General features: G+C 39.1%; 1 protein-coding gene across 2 annotated transcripts in view; it reads right to left on the reverse strand.

The window, feature by feature from the left end:
- znf385d (zinc finger protein 385D) overlaps window positions 1-16,990 on the reverse strand; it is a 67,843-nt gene that overhangs the window by 16,164 nt on the left and 34,689 nt on the right. For both annotated transcript variants that reach the window (XM_027157615.2, XM_047808438.1), the window contains exons 3-4: window positions 16,244-16,351; window positions 8,421-8,586 (exon numbers count right to left, since the gene is read on the reverse strand). In XM_027157615.2, coding sequence (XP_027013416.2) covers window positions 8,421-8,586; window positions 16,244-16,351 — 274 coding nt within the window. The remainder of the gene's footprint in view (window positions 1-8,420; window positions 8,587-16,243; window positions 16,352-16,990) is intronic.

Consider the following 16,990-nt stretch of genomic DNA (forward strand, 5'->3'; position numbering starts at 1 on the left):
CTGCTTTATCTGTCTATATACATATATCACATGTATCATTCTGGTAATTGTAAACATTCACACCATTTGGCAGACACTTTTATCCAGAGCGTTACTTTTATCTCATCGTGGTTTACGGCTTTGCTCAAGGGCCCAGCAGTGGTATAGCTAGGTGGTCTTGGGATTTGAACTCACAACCTTATGATATAACCACTGAGCTATCACTTTCAAATGCTTTCAGCAACCAATTTCAGTTCCAGTGAACGAACAGCTGGAGAACGTTTCCAAAACCAGTAAAAGATCAGATATTGACTTCAGAACTGGTTGGCAGAGAAGTCTGGAAAAGTCAGGCCACATGCAGTGTGCCTCCAGAGAAAGTATCCACTAGTGATATATAACAGAGGAGACACTGGGAGGAACCGTGATGAGAGGAACGTGTTTGAGGAGAGGTGCCAAGGTCATCGGTCTTCCACCTTTGATTTTATTTCTGCTTGGTTGTACTGTACCTCCATTTTTATTTTTATTGAACGAATGAAATGTCAGTTCACTTTGCAGGATTTCCTGTTTGCTGTGCTTCACTAGTTTGATGTTTGATCTGAAAAACCTATACAAGTTCTTTTTAGTCATCATTCCATTGACGACCACCTGAAGACAAGCCGATCCTCTACTGCTGACCTCTGACCTATGACTTTTCATCCATTATTATCTTGAAGTAGAAGGAGAGGAAAGAAAATATGAGTTCAAACCTTTAGTAGGTTTCAGTCATTGTTTTATCAATAACAATAAAAATCTGCGGGCCTGAGCAATCTACAAAAAAATATCCACCTCAGCGGTCAGGTTACATTAAGACAAAACAAAACAATAAAGTGAGCCTCGATAGCCAAAATGCTAATAAGGCTTTCTTATAGCTGCTTTTGGAGAAACCCGGAGGACCAATGCAGCTCACCAAAATTCAGCTTAATTGGACTTAATTGCTTCCTTTTAAAATAGCTATTTGAACTTCAGCCATATTCATAACCATATACTAAACTTTGCTGGCCGTCTCAGAACTTTGTCAGGGAAGTTGAAGTTTTGTTCAACGTTCAGCATTGCAGCTGTTTAGTCAACAAAGCTCAGCCCCCACAAGAATTGATCGGCATTTGGAGGCCATATTCTTTACAAAAGAAGGTTTTACACATTATGCAACTGAGCTCAGCATTGAGGTTGGTGGAGTCTAACCTTTGTCCACACAGACTGCTCAGGTACTTGTTCAGTCTCTTGTCAATTCTAGACTGGATTACTGCAACGCACTGCTAGCAGGTCTACCTATGAACACAATCCGTCCTCTGCAAATGATCCAAAATGCAGCTGCACGGCTTGTTTTCAACCTGCCAAAGTTCTCCACACCACCCCACTGCTGCGATCCCTCCACTGGCTTCCTGTAGCTGCACGCATCCGATTCAAAACACTGATCCTGGCCTACAAAGCCAAAAATGGACCAGCTCCCTCTTACCTCAAAGCCCTCATCACTCCTCGCACTGCACCCCGCACCCTCCGATCTACCAGCACTGCTCGACTGGTTCCACCATCTCTCAGGGTAAGAGGCAAGTATACTACAAGACTCTTCTCTGTTCTGGCACCGAGGTGGTGGGATGAACTTCCCCTAGAGGTCCGGACAGCTGAGTCACTGGCTATTTTCAAGCAGCGATTGAAGACTTACTTATTCAGGAAACACTTCAACTAGCACTTCTTTCCTTATCTTTTGCATTTAAAAAAAACCTTTGACACTTTTTCATTGTAACTTTGACCAAATGTTTTAAACTCATGGTATCTTAAGTATGTAACATAGTGAACCAGCATTAATGTATTCAATGTTAGAGATTTAAGCTCTTATGTACGTCGCTCTCGATAAGGGCGTCTGTCACATGCTGTAAATGTAAATGTAAACCCAGTTTTACATCCAATGACCTATGGTTTGGTCTGCAGAGTTCATTCATTCATTAGACTAAGTGCCTTTTTACACCCGGTCACTTCATGTGTGTTCTCTGATCCGATAGCTATATAATTTGTTAAAACCGTTCCATTTACATCAGGCCACATAAATGTGTCTCGGCGAATCGGATATCGATCCGGTCTTTCTACTCCCGCCCAAAATACAAATATATTTTACCTCATTTCCGGGGTAATTGAAATGGAGCATGCTTTGGTGTATGCGGTTTTCAGAATGCAAACAAAAAGAAGATGAAAAAATGTTATGCTACAAAAAACAGCATTTACTGTTTGCTGCATTTTCGCTGGCGGCAGCAGCGCGTTTTAAGACCCGACGAGACGCCTGGGTGAAAGATCACCTGCGAGTGACGTACCTCCGTTTGGGAGGAGTATAGCGCTGACGTATGTGGTTTGAACAAACACATGCATTTACACCTGTCCAGGTTAATCTGAAACGCGTCCCAGACCTCCTCCTGAAGGGGTTCGAACGATCGGATTTATATCCGTCTTGAAACCGTTTCGGAGGGCATTTAGACCTGGTCTTTTTACCATCGGATAGCTATCTGATCACAGAAAAGGCATGAAGTGACCAGGTGTAAAAAAAAAACCCTAAGATAAATTCAACCAGAATCAATAATGTTTTAGGTTTTGAACTGTAAAAGCACTAAATATCCATGTTAGCCCTGCACCAATGACCTCTGACCCTACATGTCCTCCACCTTTTATCCCTGTTCCTGGCCCAGTGCCAATCTGACTTCAGCTAATTCGCCTTTCTCCTGCCACCATTATTCATCTCTGTCACCTCTGAGCATTAATATTCATCACCGACTGGCATTCTGACAAACAAATGTGTGCTGCTGAGGCTGGAGAGGAGAGAAGTGAGGGATCATCTGGCACGAGGCACGCCTGCTTTTCCCTGCCAGCTGTGAGCCATCCTGTACACCATGCTCTTTAGAGCTGTGTGCCCTCTTTTGTTTAGAGCCCTTAATAACAGCAACGCCAGCAACGGCTGCAGGTGATAAATGGAGAGACACTTTCACATACTGGAAGAACTGTGATCAGCATGTACAATCTATTAGAGAGTAGACAGGAAAATAAAATAAAAGATGGGAGTATAAATAAACGAATAAGGTACAGTGACAAAAGAGGGTGAGTGCATGAAGAAAAAGAAGAAGAAGAAGAAGAAGAAGAAGAAGAAGAAGAAGAAGAACAAGAAGAACAAGAAGAAGAACAAGAAGAAAAAGAAGAAAATAATGAAAGAGAGGAGATAAAAGGAAAAGAAAAGAGTAAAGCGGACATTTTGACGTGAAGTGGCCACAGAGGTTACGTGGAAGAAGAAGAAGAAGAAGAAGAAGAAGAAGAAGAAGAAGTTGTTCTGTTGCCCATACATGGAGAGGAACCTGAGAAACCTCAGCCATTTCTAACCTCAGACACTTCTTCTCCAACACCTCTGCTTCTGTCTCTCTTTCTCTTCTTCAGATCCACACTGCAGCAGATTAAACTCTTTACCACTCTGGACCCAAGCACTGACAAGCAGGATGTTGTTAGCGAAAACCTTTGAGTAATTTACGACCATGAGTAGATTTCCTCCAGAAACTGCAGGCTAACACCTCTCCCATAAAACCCACCATCAAACTGTTGCAGGTGTTTGAGCAGAAATAGACGTTGTCAGAGAACGAGATGGACCTCTTAAAGCCTGGGTCGGGCAGATCAAAAAAACACAAAGCGCAATAAATTACGGCTCCAGAACGACTTCCAAACATGTGCTGTGTGTTGCTTAGTTCCAGGAAAGTGCTTACGCACACAGTTTCAGCCCAGCGAGAGCTTAGCGTGATCCAGCTAGGGCAAAACTCCAACCTCTGATTCACGAATAAACCCTGATGTAAAGAGGCCGCCTGGGTAGCATTGTTCAAAGCTGAATTAAGGAATTCTGGATAATGAGGTGAAGGAGCTGCTTCATCATTGCTGCGAAGAGTGTGTTTATAGAGCACTTTTTTCTCAAATCCAGCTCCTATTGACACTGCACGCAAAAGGAAAGCCATTTGAAGAAGCCCAAAGGATTACGTGGGATTTTCTTCAGAAATGAAGTCATAAGCAAAGCTAAGATTAGCTCTAACTCAAACACCCCATACTTTATCAGTCTAAGATTTATTAGAAAGTTGACTTTGTAAATAGTAAACAAAAACAGTGACCTGATGTCACCACCACATGTGCATCATCACATGATTCCATCATCCATTCATTCATTCGTTCATTCATTTTCTACCGCTTATCCGAACTTCTCGGGTCACGGGGAGCCTGTGCCTATCTCATCGGGCATCGAGGCAGGATACACCCTGGACGGAGTGCCAACCCAGCGCAGGGCACACACACTCTCATTCATTCACACACTCACACACTACGGAGGACAATTTTCCAGAGATGCCAATCAACCTACCATGCATGTCTTTGGACCGGGGGAGGAAACCGGAGTACCCGGAGGAAACCCCCGAGGCACGGGGAGAAGATTCAAACTCCACACACACAAGGCGGAGGCGGGAATCGAACCCCCAACCCTGGAGGTGTGAGGCAAACGTGCTAACCACTAAGCCACTGTGCCCCCCCCCCCCCCACACACACACACATGATTTCAATTCTATTATATCGTTTTCTTTTTCCCCAGATTTTTTTTAGGGAACATCCATAAACAAACATCATGATGAATATGAATCAGCTAGCAAAACAAATCTGGTTTGTTTTTCAAGTTTTGGAGAAGAACTAACAATCACCTGGACTCACCATCTCTCAGGCTACTAGTTAGGTACTCATCAAAACTCTTCTCTGTTTTGGCACATAGGCAATGGAACAAACTTCCCTTAGACGTCCGAACATCTGAGACACTCAAACGAGACTTCAGTCTTCAAACGACGACTGAAGACCTTCCTCTTACCGAAACACTTAATGTGCTTACTTATTTTTTCCTGTTTGTTTATATACTTCACAAATATATATATATTTCCTTCCAACAGAGGTTTTAGACTGATGGTTTCCATAGTCTGTGAAAAAATATGGCACAACATCAGCCACACAAGAGGCTGTCTATAAAGATAAGTAACTGTGCAAGGTGCAACATCTGCAGTCCCCGAAGCAACTGAAAGTCTAAGTGTAATGTGCAACATGACACAACCACCACCATGCTTTACTTTTGTACCACAATGAGTTGATATATTTGGCTATATTATATATATATTAGTGGTTAGCACGTTCGCCTCACACATCCATGGTTGGGGGTTCGATTCCCACCTCCGCCTTGTGTGTGTGGAGTTTGAATGTTCTCCCCGTGCCTCGGGGGTTTCCTCCGGGTACTCCGGTTTCCTCCCACGGTCTAAAGACATGCATGGTAGGTTGATTGGCATCTCTGGAAAATTGCCCGTAGTGTGTGATTGCGTGAGTGGATGAGAGAGTGTGTGTGTGCCCTGCGATGGGTTGGCACTCCGTCCAGGGTGTATCCTGCCTCGATGCCCGATGACACCTGAGATAGGTACAGGCTCCCCGTGACCCGAGTAGATCGGATAAGCGGTAGAAAATGAATGAATGAATGAATATATATAATTGGATATTTACTATAAAATATAAACACAAAATCTAAATGGAATAGAATAAAATGAAAAAATAAATAAATAAATAAAATGGAATACAATAAAATAAACGGTGGCACAGCTGATAAGGGTATTGCTAGCACGCTAGTGGATTAATGCCTCGTCTCCTTAAATTACGACTCAGTTTCTCCGTAAATCCACTGCTTTAAAAAACACCAAGAGAATCAGTTTCTCATGAGCATCTGCAGAATTTTGACAGTGAAGCATGGTGATGGTAGAGGTAGGGTCATGTTGAGATCCTAAATCCTCCTGAGTGTTCACTTTAAAATCCACCGGGATTATATACGTTTTTTTGTTTTTTCCTTCATTGTTTGTTTAAAGAACGAAACAGAAATTTGACCTACACTTATAAAAGCAACAGTTCAGCATGTAACAAAATGTTTACGATGCTGAATCGAAGACCATATCATTTGTTTCCAGCACTTTGAGAAAAAAGGCGAGACAGAGAAAAGTTCTTACAGCTGGATGAATTTCATGCACACCTTCTGTTTACTATTCATCCGTGAATATCCCACTGCTTTATCCCGGGCTTACAGATTTGGTTATTCATTGTAAATCTCCAAAAAAATATTGGTGGTTTGTCAATTTTGCAGTGCAATAAACAAAGAAAATCAAACTTAAAACCCTTTCCTATGTTTGCGGCACCTTCCAATGTGGGCAGAATTGTAAATAGGAGACAAAGTAACTGGCACAACCGATAAAATCGGCTTTTTCTTTCAGATTCATTATATTTTTCCACCTTGTTACTCTCAGGCCAATCGCAACCTCATTCAGTCATTTCCATGTTGTTCTTAAAAACGATCCTTTCATCTTCATTTTTCATTTATCACTAAGCAGGAGGCCTGATTTGCCTAGGGGCCTTGGATATTGACAAACAAAGTAATAAAACCTAATAAGGAATTAAAACTGACTGCACAACAGTAGACAAGGAAATGATCAGGAATAATGGAATCCATTAAAATTAAGAGAACGCGTACACAGATCGAAATGAACTGCCGTAAATAAAAGTTACAGCCGGACGTAAAATCTAAAATCCTAACAATATAATACAATATGCACTGATAAAATATACGCAATACGTACATAAATTAAAATAACACTTCTCGATTTTATATATATATATTTATATATATATAAAAGCATAAAGGAAATAAAATATACGGCAGTCTGCCAAAGGCACGGTGTTGGGCTCATAACCGTCAACCGCTTTATTATATCATCTCTCATCTATAAGTCACTTCAAATTAAAGCAAAGATTAAAATGAATAAAGGTAATACATGATACACGCAAAAAAAGAAAAAGAAAGCAAAAGAAAAGCAAGGAATAAAACAATTGTTGGCTGTAATAGGAAAGAGTTACCACAGAGTTGATTTTACATGAAGAAGGAATTCACAGTCTTCCATCCTTTCTATGAAGGAAAACGCTAATATTGTGCTGACAATAAAAGACTAAGCTATGCTAAATAAACATTGTCTCATAGTAAACTTCACCTTATCAGTGACACCATGTTGGTGTTCGGCATAAGAGTCCCTGACTCAGATGTTACTGTTGAAATCTATTAGATATGAAACCTTAGTGAGAATATGAATCATCACCTTCTGACTACTCGGATGCGAGCATTCAACAGAGCTTTGGTTCAGCCACTTACTGGCAGCAGGCTATGAAGATATCCAAAGATTTATCAGTATCATTCCAGCCGGACGTTATCTAGCTCCCAAACTTTGGAATAGTCTTCCTGATAGTGTTCGGGGCTCAGACACACTTTCCCAGTTTAAATGTAGATTAAAAACTCATCTCTTTAGTCAGGCGTACACATAATACATCCTATAGTATCATGCACTAGTACATCAGACCAGCACATTTTTATGAACAGTAGATATGACATCGTACCAGCTCCCAATGTCCTCTGTGGGACGAAGCCTTTGGACGTCCACTGAGCCGAGGCCGACTCTAAGAATCCTGAGACATCTCCAGTTAGACTCTGTGGTACTCAGGAGATCAGAAGTCCATGATCCTTACACCAATACAACATTTAACTGACTGTATATTACAATCACACCCCCAGTGTCACCCATATGAGGATGGGTTCCCCCTTGAGTCCGGTTCCTCTCAAGGTTTCTTCCTTTACCAATTTAAGGGAGTTTTTCCTTGCCACTGCTGCCTGAGTCACCTCAGACTTGCTCATAGGGGGATAAATACATACAGATTGTGAACTATATATATCTAATAATAATCTAGAATTTTTATTCTGTTAATTCTTATTTCTTTTATTATTCATTATTTAGTTTATCATTAATTTTGTTTACCTTCTGCTCTATGTTTATGTTCTGTAAAGCTGCTTTGAGACAATGTCTATTGTAAAAAGCGCTATACAAATAAACTTGAATTGAATTGAAATTCATTCCACTAGAACAAACAGAACAGAAATGGCTTAAACTGGTTGTTTGGCATTAAACTGGTTTAGTGTTAAGGTTAGAATATGAGGTATGGAAGTTTGGAATTATAAATATGCAAAATCTCAGGTAATGTTTCCACTTTTTAAAGCTCTGATCCAAACAGAACTTAAAGTTTAAGGCCTTTCTTAAGGCTCACTTAAGAATACAAGAACTAATATGGGATGTGGTAGCCTTGTGGTTAAGGTGTCCGACTACTGATCGGAAGGTCACGAGTTTGAATCCCATCCACCAATTTGCCACTGCTGGGCCCCTGAGCAAGGCCCTTAACCCTCAATTGCTCAGTTGTATAAAATGTAAGTCACTCTGTATAAGGCTGTCGGCTAAATGCTGTAAATGTAATACAACAATGAGTGCGAACATATAAAACTTTGACAGTACCTTTCCTCTCGGTGGTGCTTGGTGGAGCAGGAGGTGAGAGGTTCTTCTCAGGCTCCATCCTGTTTTCCCTCATTACTGCCAAGCTTTTCTTCTTGCACTTGGGCACGTCCAGAGATTTAAGCTTCTTGGCGTGCTTGGTGCCTTTGTAGTGGGACAGCGCTTGGCTCTGAAAAAAAAGGACCAAAAAGAAAAGAGACGGAGAGAAAAAGAGTTAGCAAGATCACTTGATGGCAAAGACACTGCAAACCGCAAAGCAATGTACGAGTCATGGCCGGAAATGTGGACTCGGTCACATCCCGGTCCCATCAAAGGAAGCAAACAAAATCCATCTGCCTTGGGGAACAGAGGGACAGAGGATGACAGGAAGCCCTTTCAGAGCCTGGATGTCATTTTAAGCCAAGCCAAATCTGTCTTCAAAGGTTTTAACAGGCTTTCCCCAACTTGTAAATCTCTCTCTGAATTGTCTCAGTGATTTTAAGGTGAACGGATGGGTCATGTCAGAAGAGAGTATGAGGCAACAGCGAAAGGATGTGGGGGAAAGTGTTTACAACTATGTCGGTTACAGAGATACTGTATATCTCCATAATGGGTGTAATTACAGTCTTGAAGTAGGCAGAGCTTGGTTTTAACTAGTAGTATTGGTCATGGAAATAATTAACAATTCACACAACAAAATGAAGACAAAATGTTCCTCACACATCTGACAATTTTTCCCACCATTAATGTTTCCAATCTTTTAGGCTTCAATCTGATTGGTTTAATTCTATGCAAAGTTTTCTCACAGGAACAAACTTTAAACATAGACTTTTAGAACAATATACAGTCATCGAATCAAACTTATTTGCACCACTATTTCAAAATACAGTAACCTATACTACCTCAAACTACATTTACACCTGCAAATCTTATTATATTATTATTAATTTCCTTTTTATTATAATAAAATCAACACTCCCGTGTACATTCCACCCAAAATTTCCAATGAATAAGATGTGTTTCCAGAACCTTCTGCATTTTATCATTAATTAGGGATATTGTGAGGAAAGGCATCTTTTTTTTTCCAAACCGTCCTTCATTTATTGCTCGAAACTTAAAATAAACACGTCGGTTTGCTCTTTGTCGATACAGAAGGTACCAGGATTATTATTAATACACTAGCATTGGCAGTGTCACAGCCTCCTAACAACTGATATATGGATTCTTCTCAGAGTCAGGATTATTATAATTCTCTTGGAGAGGGTCTTATACACAAACCCTTCTTTGCCCTTGTTTACCTGGATATGTTCCCCTGTCCCACTGTCTGTCATTGCCTGCGGCAGAAAAGGAAGGATAAATAAGGATAAATAAGACCTCTGTCAGTTCACCGACAAGCCGAGACAGGAGCGTGAAGAGCACTCCCCCTCACTGACTGGCATGCGGATGTCTAAACACGCACACACATAAATATTTCACTTACTCATTCTGTCTTCTCCTGACAGCCAGCAACACATAACTTTAGACTATATTTTAGTCTCATGTTTCATGTTCGGTTTCAGAGGCGCTCGTGAACACAGGAAGGATTTGAAACCAAACAGTAACAGTGAAAAATCTTGAACTTTACTCAGATACACCTAAAGATCAGACAGATGGAAGGTGATGGAATGGAAAACCTGGAACTTGTTATTTTTTAGTTGCGTTGTTCGACTGTGTGCGATGTGTTTTTACCGTATTGCCGTACAACAACAACAAAAAAGAAACAGCACAACATGAAGCACGTATACTTGTAGTATTCACGTCTTCGGAATTATGAGCAATGACGGATGTTGTCGTTTCTAAAATACATCGCAGTTTTAGTTGCAGGAAATCTTTTTCTATTAATTTACTAATATTTCTGAGGACAATCATGGTATTCGCTGTAATTTTCTGTACATGGGCCTTTTAACAGATATTTAATAGCTAGCTAAATCATCCCCATGAAGCAGACACACCAGAAATATTTACATAACACTATAGCATGTTATAGCAGTCTGGACTCGCATTTTCATCTATACACATGTATTGCAAGTGTATTAAAGCATTTTACTGCATGTTGCACTGCATACTCTTGTGTATATGACATAAAATATTAATTTGTGTACTATACAGGCTATATTCAAGGCTATGTTTTGAGTAAAGTTCATGAGCTGGGACTGAATAAGAACATTTCTATAAAAATTCAATTTGCAGTCAATGCTAAGAGGAATAATGGTGTAATTTTAGTCATCCGGAGTCTTTTTATGCTAATTCGTCAACACACCTGAGGAAAATTCGGGAATTTCCAAAACACCAAAGGTTTTTTTTTTTTTGTGACGGCTACAAAGCCAATTTGTGTCGTGACTCAAACTTTTGCCGTGATCTCAGACACACGAGCTGCTATAGACCTTGAAGCGAGTGCTGTACGTCCATGTCTGGTGTAAAACACCCGCCGTACCTTTAATTTCGTTCCATCACAGACGTCCAGAGAAAGAAATAAAACGTCTGCGAAATGTGAACTGAACGTCTCAGTGAACACAATAAGCTCAGATGAAAAATTGAAAACGCTCTGAAATGGAGATGGAAGTGATGGACCTTACAGATTTATGCCTTTTGGATTTGCAAGTGCGTCTTCTTAGTTGCATATTGTTATGAGAACCCTGATAACGGCAAGACAAATGTGGTGTCATACGCCTTCATCCATCCAACTGCAGAGACGGAGAGAGGCAGGACGCGAATGGGAGTTTGGTGTAATTTCAACCGCCATCAATCTTTCATTAAGAGACCCATATAGAAGAATTGGCCTCGCTAGTAGAAAAGATTCTTCTTCAGCAAGTCGTTACTAAGTTAAATAATGTCATCAATCAATCAAACAAGAGCTACCCTCCCTGAGGTTTTGCGTTCAGCAGCAGAGAGACGGCATGTCTCTAATCTCTAATCTGATTAAATTTGAGTTGAATTCTCTAATCTGATTGGCCAGAAGGTGTTAATTGATTTTCTATCACAACACAGCTCGGACACCTGTGCCAGCTGTATTTAATTGAAACAGCAGGTTTATTTTAATGCACTTAATTTTACATGTCAGCTTTTCTATAGCAAAGAAAAACGCTTCATCGTTGACATGGTGACGTCTGCTCTACGAAACCGTTTATTTACGGAAAAGTCTCCAGGGTCAAAATCTTCAGGAAAGTCTTCAGCATGGAGAATTTTGGACATTTCAGGTTTCTTCTTGTGGTTTTTTGTCTTATTAACACTAAAGCGCTATTCGGACGGGACTAGTTTTACGTGGGGACGTGGGGGTAAATTAATTATTACCAGAGCTTCTCTGTGATTTTAGTTCCGTCCGAATGTGCCATCTCGGTAATCACTTTTACCTTCTGTAAAAAGGTCCGGAAAAATTACCTCAGGTAATACTAATCCCGTCCGAATAGACCCGCTGTAAATATGTACGGTAAAATTCCATCATTTCCTGTTTAAAAGTTTTGCAAGCATAGAGGCGCTTAAAACAGGAAGCAACGCCATACGGCATGACAACAAGGAGGTTACTGTGGTGCGTAAAGCGAGTTACCTCTCCCACTTCTGCTAGTTTTACTGAGATGTCTTGTCCCGTGCGAATTGGCCAATTAATATTACAGACGTCCTGAGGTAAAATTGCATTACTCCACGTAAAACTAGTCCCGTCCGAATAGTGCTTAAGAAAGAGAAAACTGAAGCTGGTGAAGGATTAAAGCTGCTATAATGTAAGTGATAGCAGGAAGTCATTCGTCTTATGGAGGTTACACAGCATTAAGTCAAACTATAAACGTATAAAATCTCAGTCTGAATCAACCGGCCACATATTTCTTTTTTTTCACTGTATTGTCTAGAACAGCTAATGTTTAAATCCTTAACTATACATCAGTGAGGTTCTCGAATCGGATTGGTCATGAGGTGTTGGTTACCGGAATTGTTTTCTACACCACATTTGTTTAAATGCTGCATCGGATAAGAAAGTTCAGAAAACTCACCTACATCTTAGTTCTACTCCATCTACAGTAACTTTCTGAATCCTGACCTGTCATGAAAGTCAGATATCGTTTCTAATCGAATTGAATGGAGCTGGCACTGAAACATCTATTCTCGAGCTAAAGCGCTCGGAGGCCTATATAATTTTTGAAAAATGTGAGGAAAAAAAATCTGGTAAAAGGATGGAGGTGGTTTTGATGAGGACAGGCTTCCTCAAGGTGATGCTGTGATTCAAATGCAAAATCTCCTCCAGGCTTTTCACACCGAGCTGCAGTGTCATGAATGATGAAAAAACAGAAATGACTTGATCACCTTCTGCTAGATATTTATAATATTATAATAAGTGTATAATAATTAAAATTATAATAATTATATAATAATTTATTATTATTATTATTAGTAGTAATATTATTATTATTTATTATATAATAAATATAAATTATAATACGATTATATATATATATATATATATATATATATATATATATATATATATATATTATGTATTATATATTATATAATATATATTATAAATTATATTATATAAGTTTATAATATTTATAATAAATTAAATATAATACGTCAGCGAGTCACAATATATAGCTAACTTAATAGATGAGAAATGGTGGAAAAGGTAAAATAAAGTTCTTCTGTATTAAAGAAGAATATTATGCAGAATGAAACAAAACGCTCTTGAATGAATTTAAAAACAACACCAAAGTAAAAAAAAAAAAAAAGCATACATCTGTTTTTTAGGAAGTTTGAGTTTTTGCCATGGTACAGGTTTCTCTTTAAGCAAACATTACCTTTTATGGTAAGGCCTTCTCTGAAAGAGCTCGCAAACATCAGTTAGTTTTATAGCTCCTCTAATAATAACATGATGTATGATGTTCAAGCCCAGAGGGAAAAGGTGAAATTAGTTGCAATGTGTATGTGTAGCAGCACAACCTCCTTAGTTTTACATGGCAACCCTACCCGCCATTTTTGGATTTATACATTTCACAGATACTTTTTATGAGCTGATCCAGCCGAGCAGGACGATTCAGCATAAAAAAACCCACACCAAACTAAAGAAACCAACTCTTAACGGCAAATAAACTCATGGGTGATTAAATCTAGTTGAAAAATTGTTTGAAAAAAATAAAAAATCAAAACAGACCCACCGGTGGTTTGAACAACGGTTTAGTTGCTAAGAAAAACTTTATCTTTGCTAATTACAGGATATTTTCGTAGCTATTGTCATAGCTAGAAGATGAAAATGTTTTACTGGCAAAAGCATTAAATTGGCTTTTGTCATTTCCAGTCTATGGAAATATGTTTGCTGATTATATTTCAGCAAAATGTACTCTTTCGAGTGATCCACCTTTTTGCATTAGCACAGGAAAAAAGTTCACAACTACTAACTAAAATATTCCTTCATCAAAAACGATTATACTCAGTTGATCGTGATCGAATCTTCTATGGGATTAAAATGTTTTAATTATTTTTTGTTTGTTTGTTTGAGACAGTTGGGTCTCGCTCGTTTTAAGCGGTCCATAAAAAAAGCAAATCAGAGCTACACTGCTTTAAAAATGCATATCTAACAACAAATGGATGACGAACCATTAAACATAATGCTGTACGGTCCTCAAATACATTATGACTTCAAATGCACACCTGCTGAAACATTTTCCGCACATTACAAAGTCTATCCGCATCTCAGGTCAGGAAAATCTGAAACATCGTCATGTCAAAACAGCTGGACTTCGTTTCCAAAGTCGTCTCTTCACACGTCTGTCCTCGGACTAAAGCACTCGACAGAGATCAAGTGTGAGGAATAAAACATCAGACCCACTTCGAACGGGTAAAGGAAACAATTTTGTCAATGTTTAGATGCTTTAGATGCTGTCCATTTAATCCACATTGCAGTCTCAAGCAAGCAGTGGGTTTACTCACAGGAAATAAAATAATGTTGGATCAATGCTCCCAAACCATGTCCATGTTGATCACTGAACATCTTTTTTTATGCCTCGCTCTATAGTGGCGGTTAATATGAAGCGCATATGAAAGTAGACACACAGAGCTTTAACCTGTTCAAATCTAAGCCTATTTTTGAGTCTCTTGGTTGAAAAATACAAGGTCAAATTAAAAAGTGTATATCTCAAAAACTACAAGGTGTATTTGAATAATTCTAATATCAAAATAAAGGTAACACATGTCAGATTGCTTCAGAAGTGGATACAATAATATATATATATATATATATATATTACCTGGTCAGATTAAGAGAATATAGAGCATGGCAAAAAAAAAGAAAATAAAAATAATCCCGCCTGACAAAATTTGACAATTTTAGAGAGTATACCTCTTAGATTTATTAACATTAATCTCTCCTTTTTGAGATAATTCCTGTTTCCCAGAATTGCTGAATAAATGTGTAGATATATTCAGGCTTTGTATGTTTAAAAAAGGATTTAACTTTTCTGTCCTGGTTAAGAATTTGTAGTGTTTAGATCTGTAAAGTTTGTTGTGACAAACTTTGATGTTGGCTTTGACGATGCAAGTATTCGCAAAGGCCGGTGGAGGCGAGTGGACATAAGGGTCAGTTACCTTTGGAAGCAAGTAGACAGAAAGCTAGGGTGCCAAAACATTTGGAGGTAAGTAGAGACGAGCATGTGACATCATCCGTATACCCTTGAGGAAGTTCCCCACATTGTTCTGAGTGTTTTGATATGTCACATGTCCATGTGCAATTTTTTTGATTTTACATATTTTGGGGGCGGCGCTGTGGGACAACCGAAAGGCCAGTCGGTACACCAATTTAAATCTTCGTTCAGAGTATCACCTTAAAGGAGCTGGCCGAGTTTGGTGTAGATAGATCGAAAGCTTGCCGAGTTAAAAACCTGCAAAATTTATATTGGGAAAAAAATGCCAATTTGAGACTCGGTACCAGAAGTACCGGTACTCAGATCGCTTAGAAAAGTAATAGCAAACAAACCTCGGACCAGATTCTACGACATATCCGGATTGGTGCATGTGGCTCGAAAGCCCTAGGAGGAGTTACTCTTGATAAATTTTTGTCTAAGCTTAAACAGGAAAACAGAATGTTGGCTTCTACAAAGCGACATAATAATTATTTCTGGGGTTTTTTTTTTCTCTAACATACTAGAGTAACATATTCATAGAAAAAAACAAATGTTTGCATCTTCAAATGAAATGGTTAAAATTTACAGTATATGGCAGACCTTCGTCCAGAAATACTTAATTTTATCCCATTACTGAGCATTAAGGGCCTTGTTTGGGGACCCAGCAGTATCAGCTTGGCATATTTACATTTATGGCATTTAGCAGACACCATTATCCAGAGTGACTTGCAACTGAGGGTTAAGGGCCTTGCTCAGGGGCCCAGCAGTAGTGGCAGCTTGATGGACCTGGGGTTCGACCTTAACCACTGAGCTACCACATCCCTGGGATTCAAACTCACAACCTTCCAATCATTACTCCAACACCTTCACAACTAGGCCACCAGATGAAACGGTGATATGAAACCTGTTTTTGCTCTTTGGGATGCTGTAAGTGCTCATTCATCTAAAAAGCAGCTCAAATTTTATCTTCAACCACTAAAATTCAGTGGTTATCCAATAGAGGGGAAAAACACACGTCTAGTACACACCGAATGCCAAGAGACTCCTGATTTATTTTCTATCAGACTAAAACAAAAATCACTTTTGGCAAACATAAATCATATAAACAGTGTTAGCTAAACAAACAACATAAAAAAAAGAAAAGAAAATTGGCCCATGTTGAATAAGAGTCTGGTGGATGGTCTCTTTCTCTGTCCGTCTTACCTGTGAATTAAATCGCAGTTGGCAAACGTTGCAGGAGACGTACTTCCTTTTAGACGAAGTAGAGATGCCAAATGTGTGATGTAGGACTGCTTTCTGAACTGCGTCCATCTGTGGGAGGGAGAGAAAGAACGAGACAGAGAGAGAGAAAGAGACAGAAAGAGAGAAGTGTCTAATTAACATCACAGCATCAGATACTTATCCAGTAAAGAGATAAAAATGAGCTTGGGGGCTTCTTGACAGAAAAACAGCTGTGTGGAATGTCAAAGTATATTCGTCTGGAGAACGTTACGTGTCCTGATGCCACCATCAAGCTGCTTTCCACTGTTTGTCATGAGCCTAAAACAAAAATAATACTTAAATAGAGTACTATAAAGTATTTTCCCTCTTGGAGAGCATTAAGGCATACTGTGTCCTAATCTCTTTTATCGAGCAATCGAATTGAAGCAAAAATATATTTGGATTATTTTAATTTTGTTTTTAAGTCCATTTTATTTGTATAGCGCTTTTAACAATGGACATTGTCTCAAAGCATCTTTACAGAGCATGAAGAAACACAGTACAAAACGTTTATTTTACAAATATTCATATAATACAAAAGTTCAAGATTAATATCAGACTTATATTTAAATGTGTTTGTATTTATCTCCAATGAACAAGTCTGAGGTGACTGAGATGACTGTAGTAAGGAAATACTCCCTTAGATGGAAGAGGAAGAAACCTTGAGAGGAACCAGATATAAAAGGGAAC

Source organism: Tachysurus fulvidraco, chromosome 25 (genome assembly GCF_022655615.1).
Source record: "Tachysurus fulvidraco isolate hzauxx_2018 chromosome 25, HZAU_PFXX_2.0, whole genome shotgun sequence".
Taxonomy (NCBI): Eukaryota; Metazoa; Chordata; class Actinopteri; order Siluriformes; family Bagridae; genus Tachysurus; species Tachysurus fulvidraco.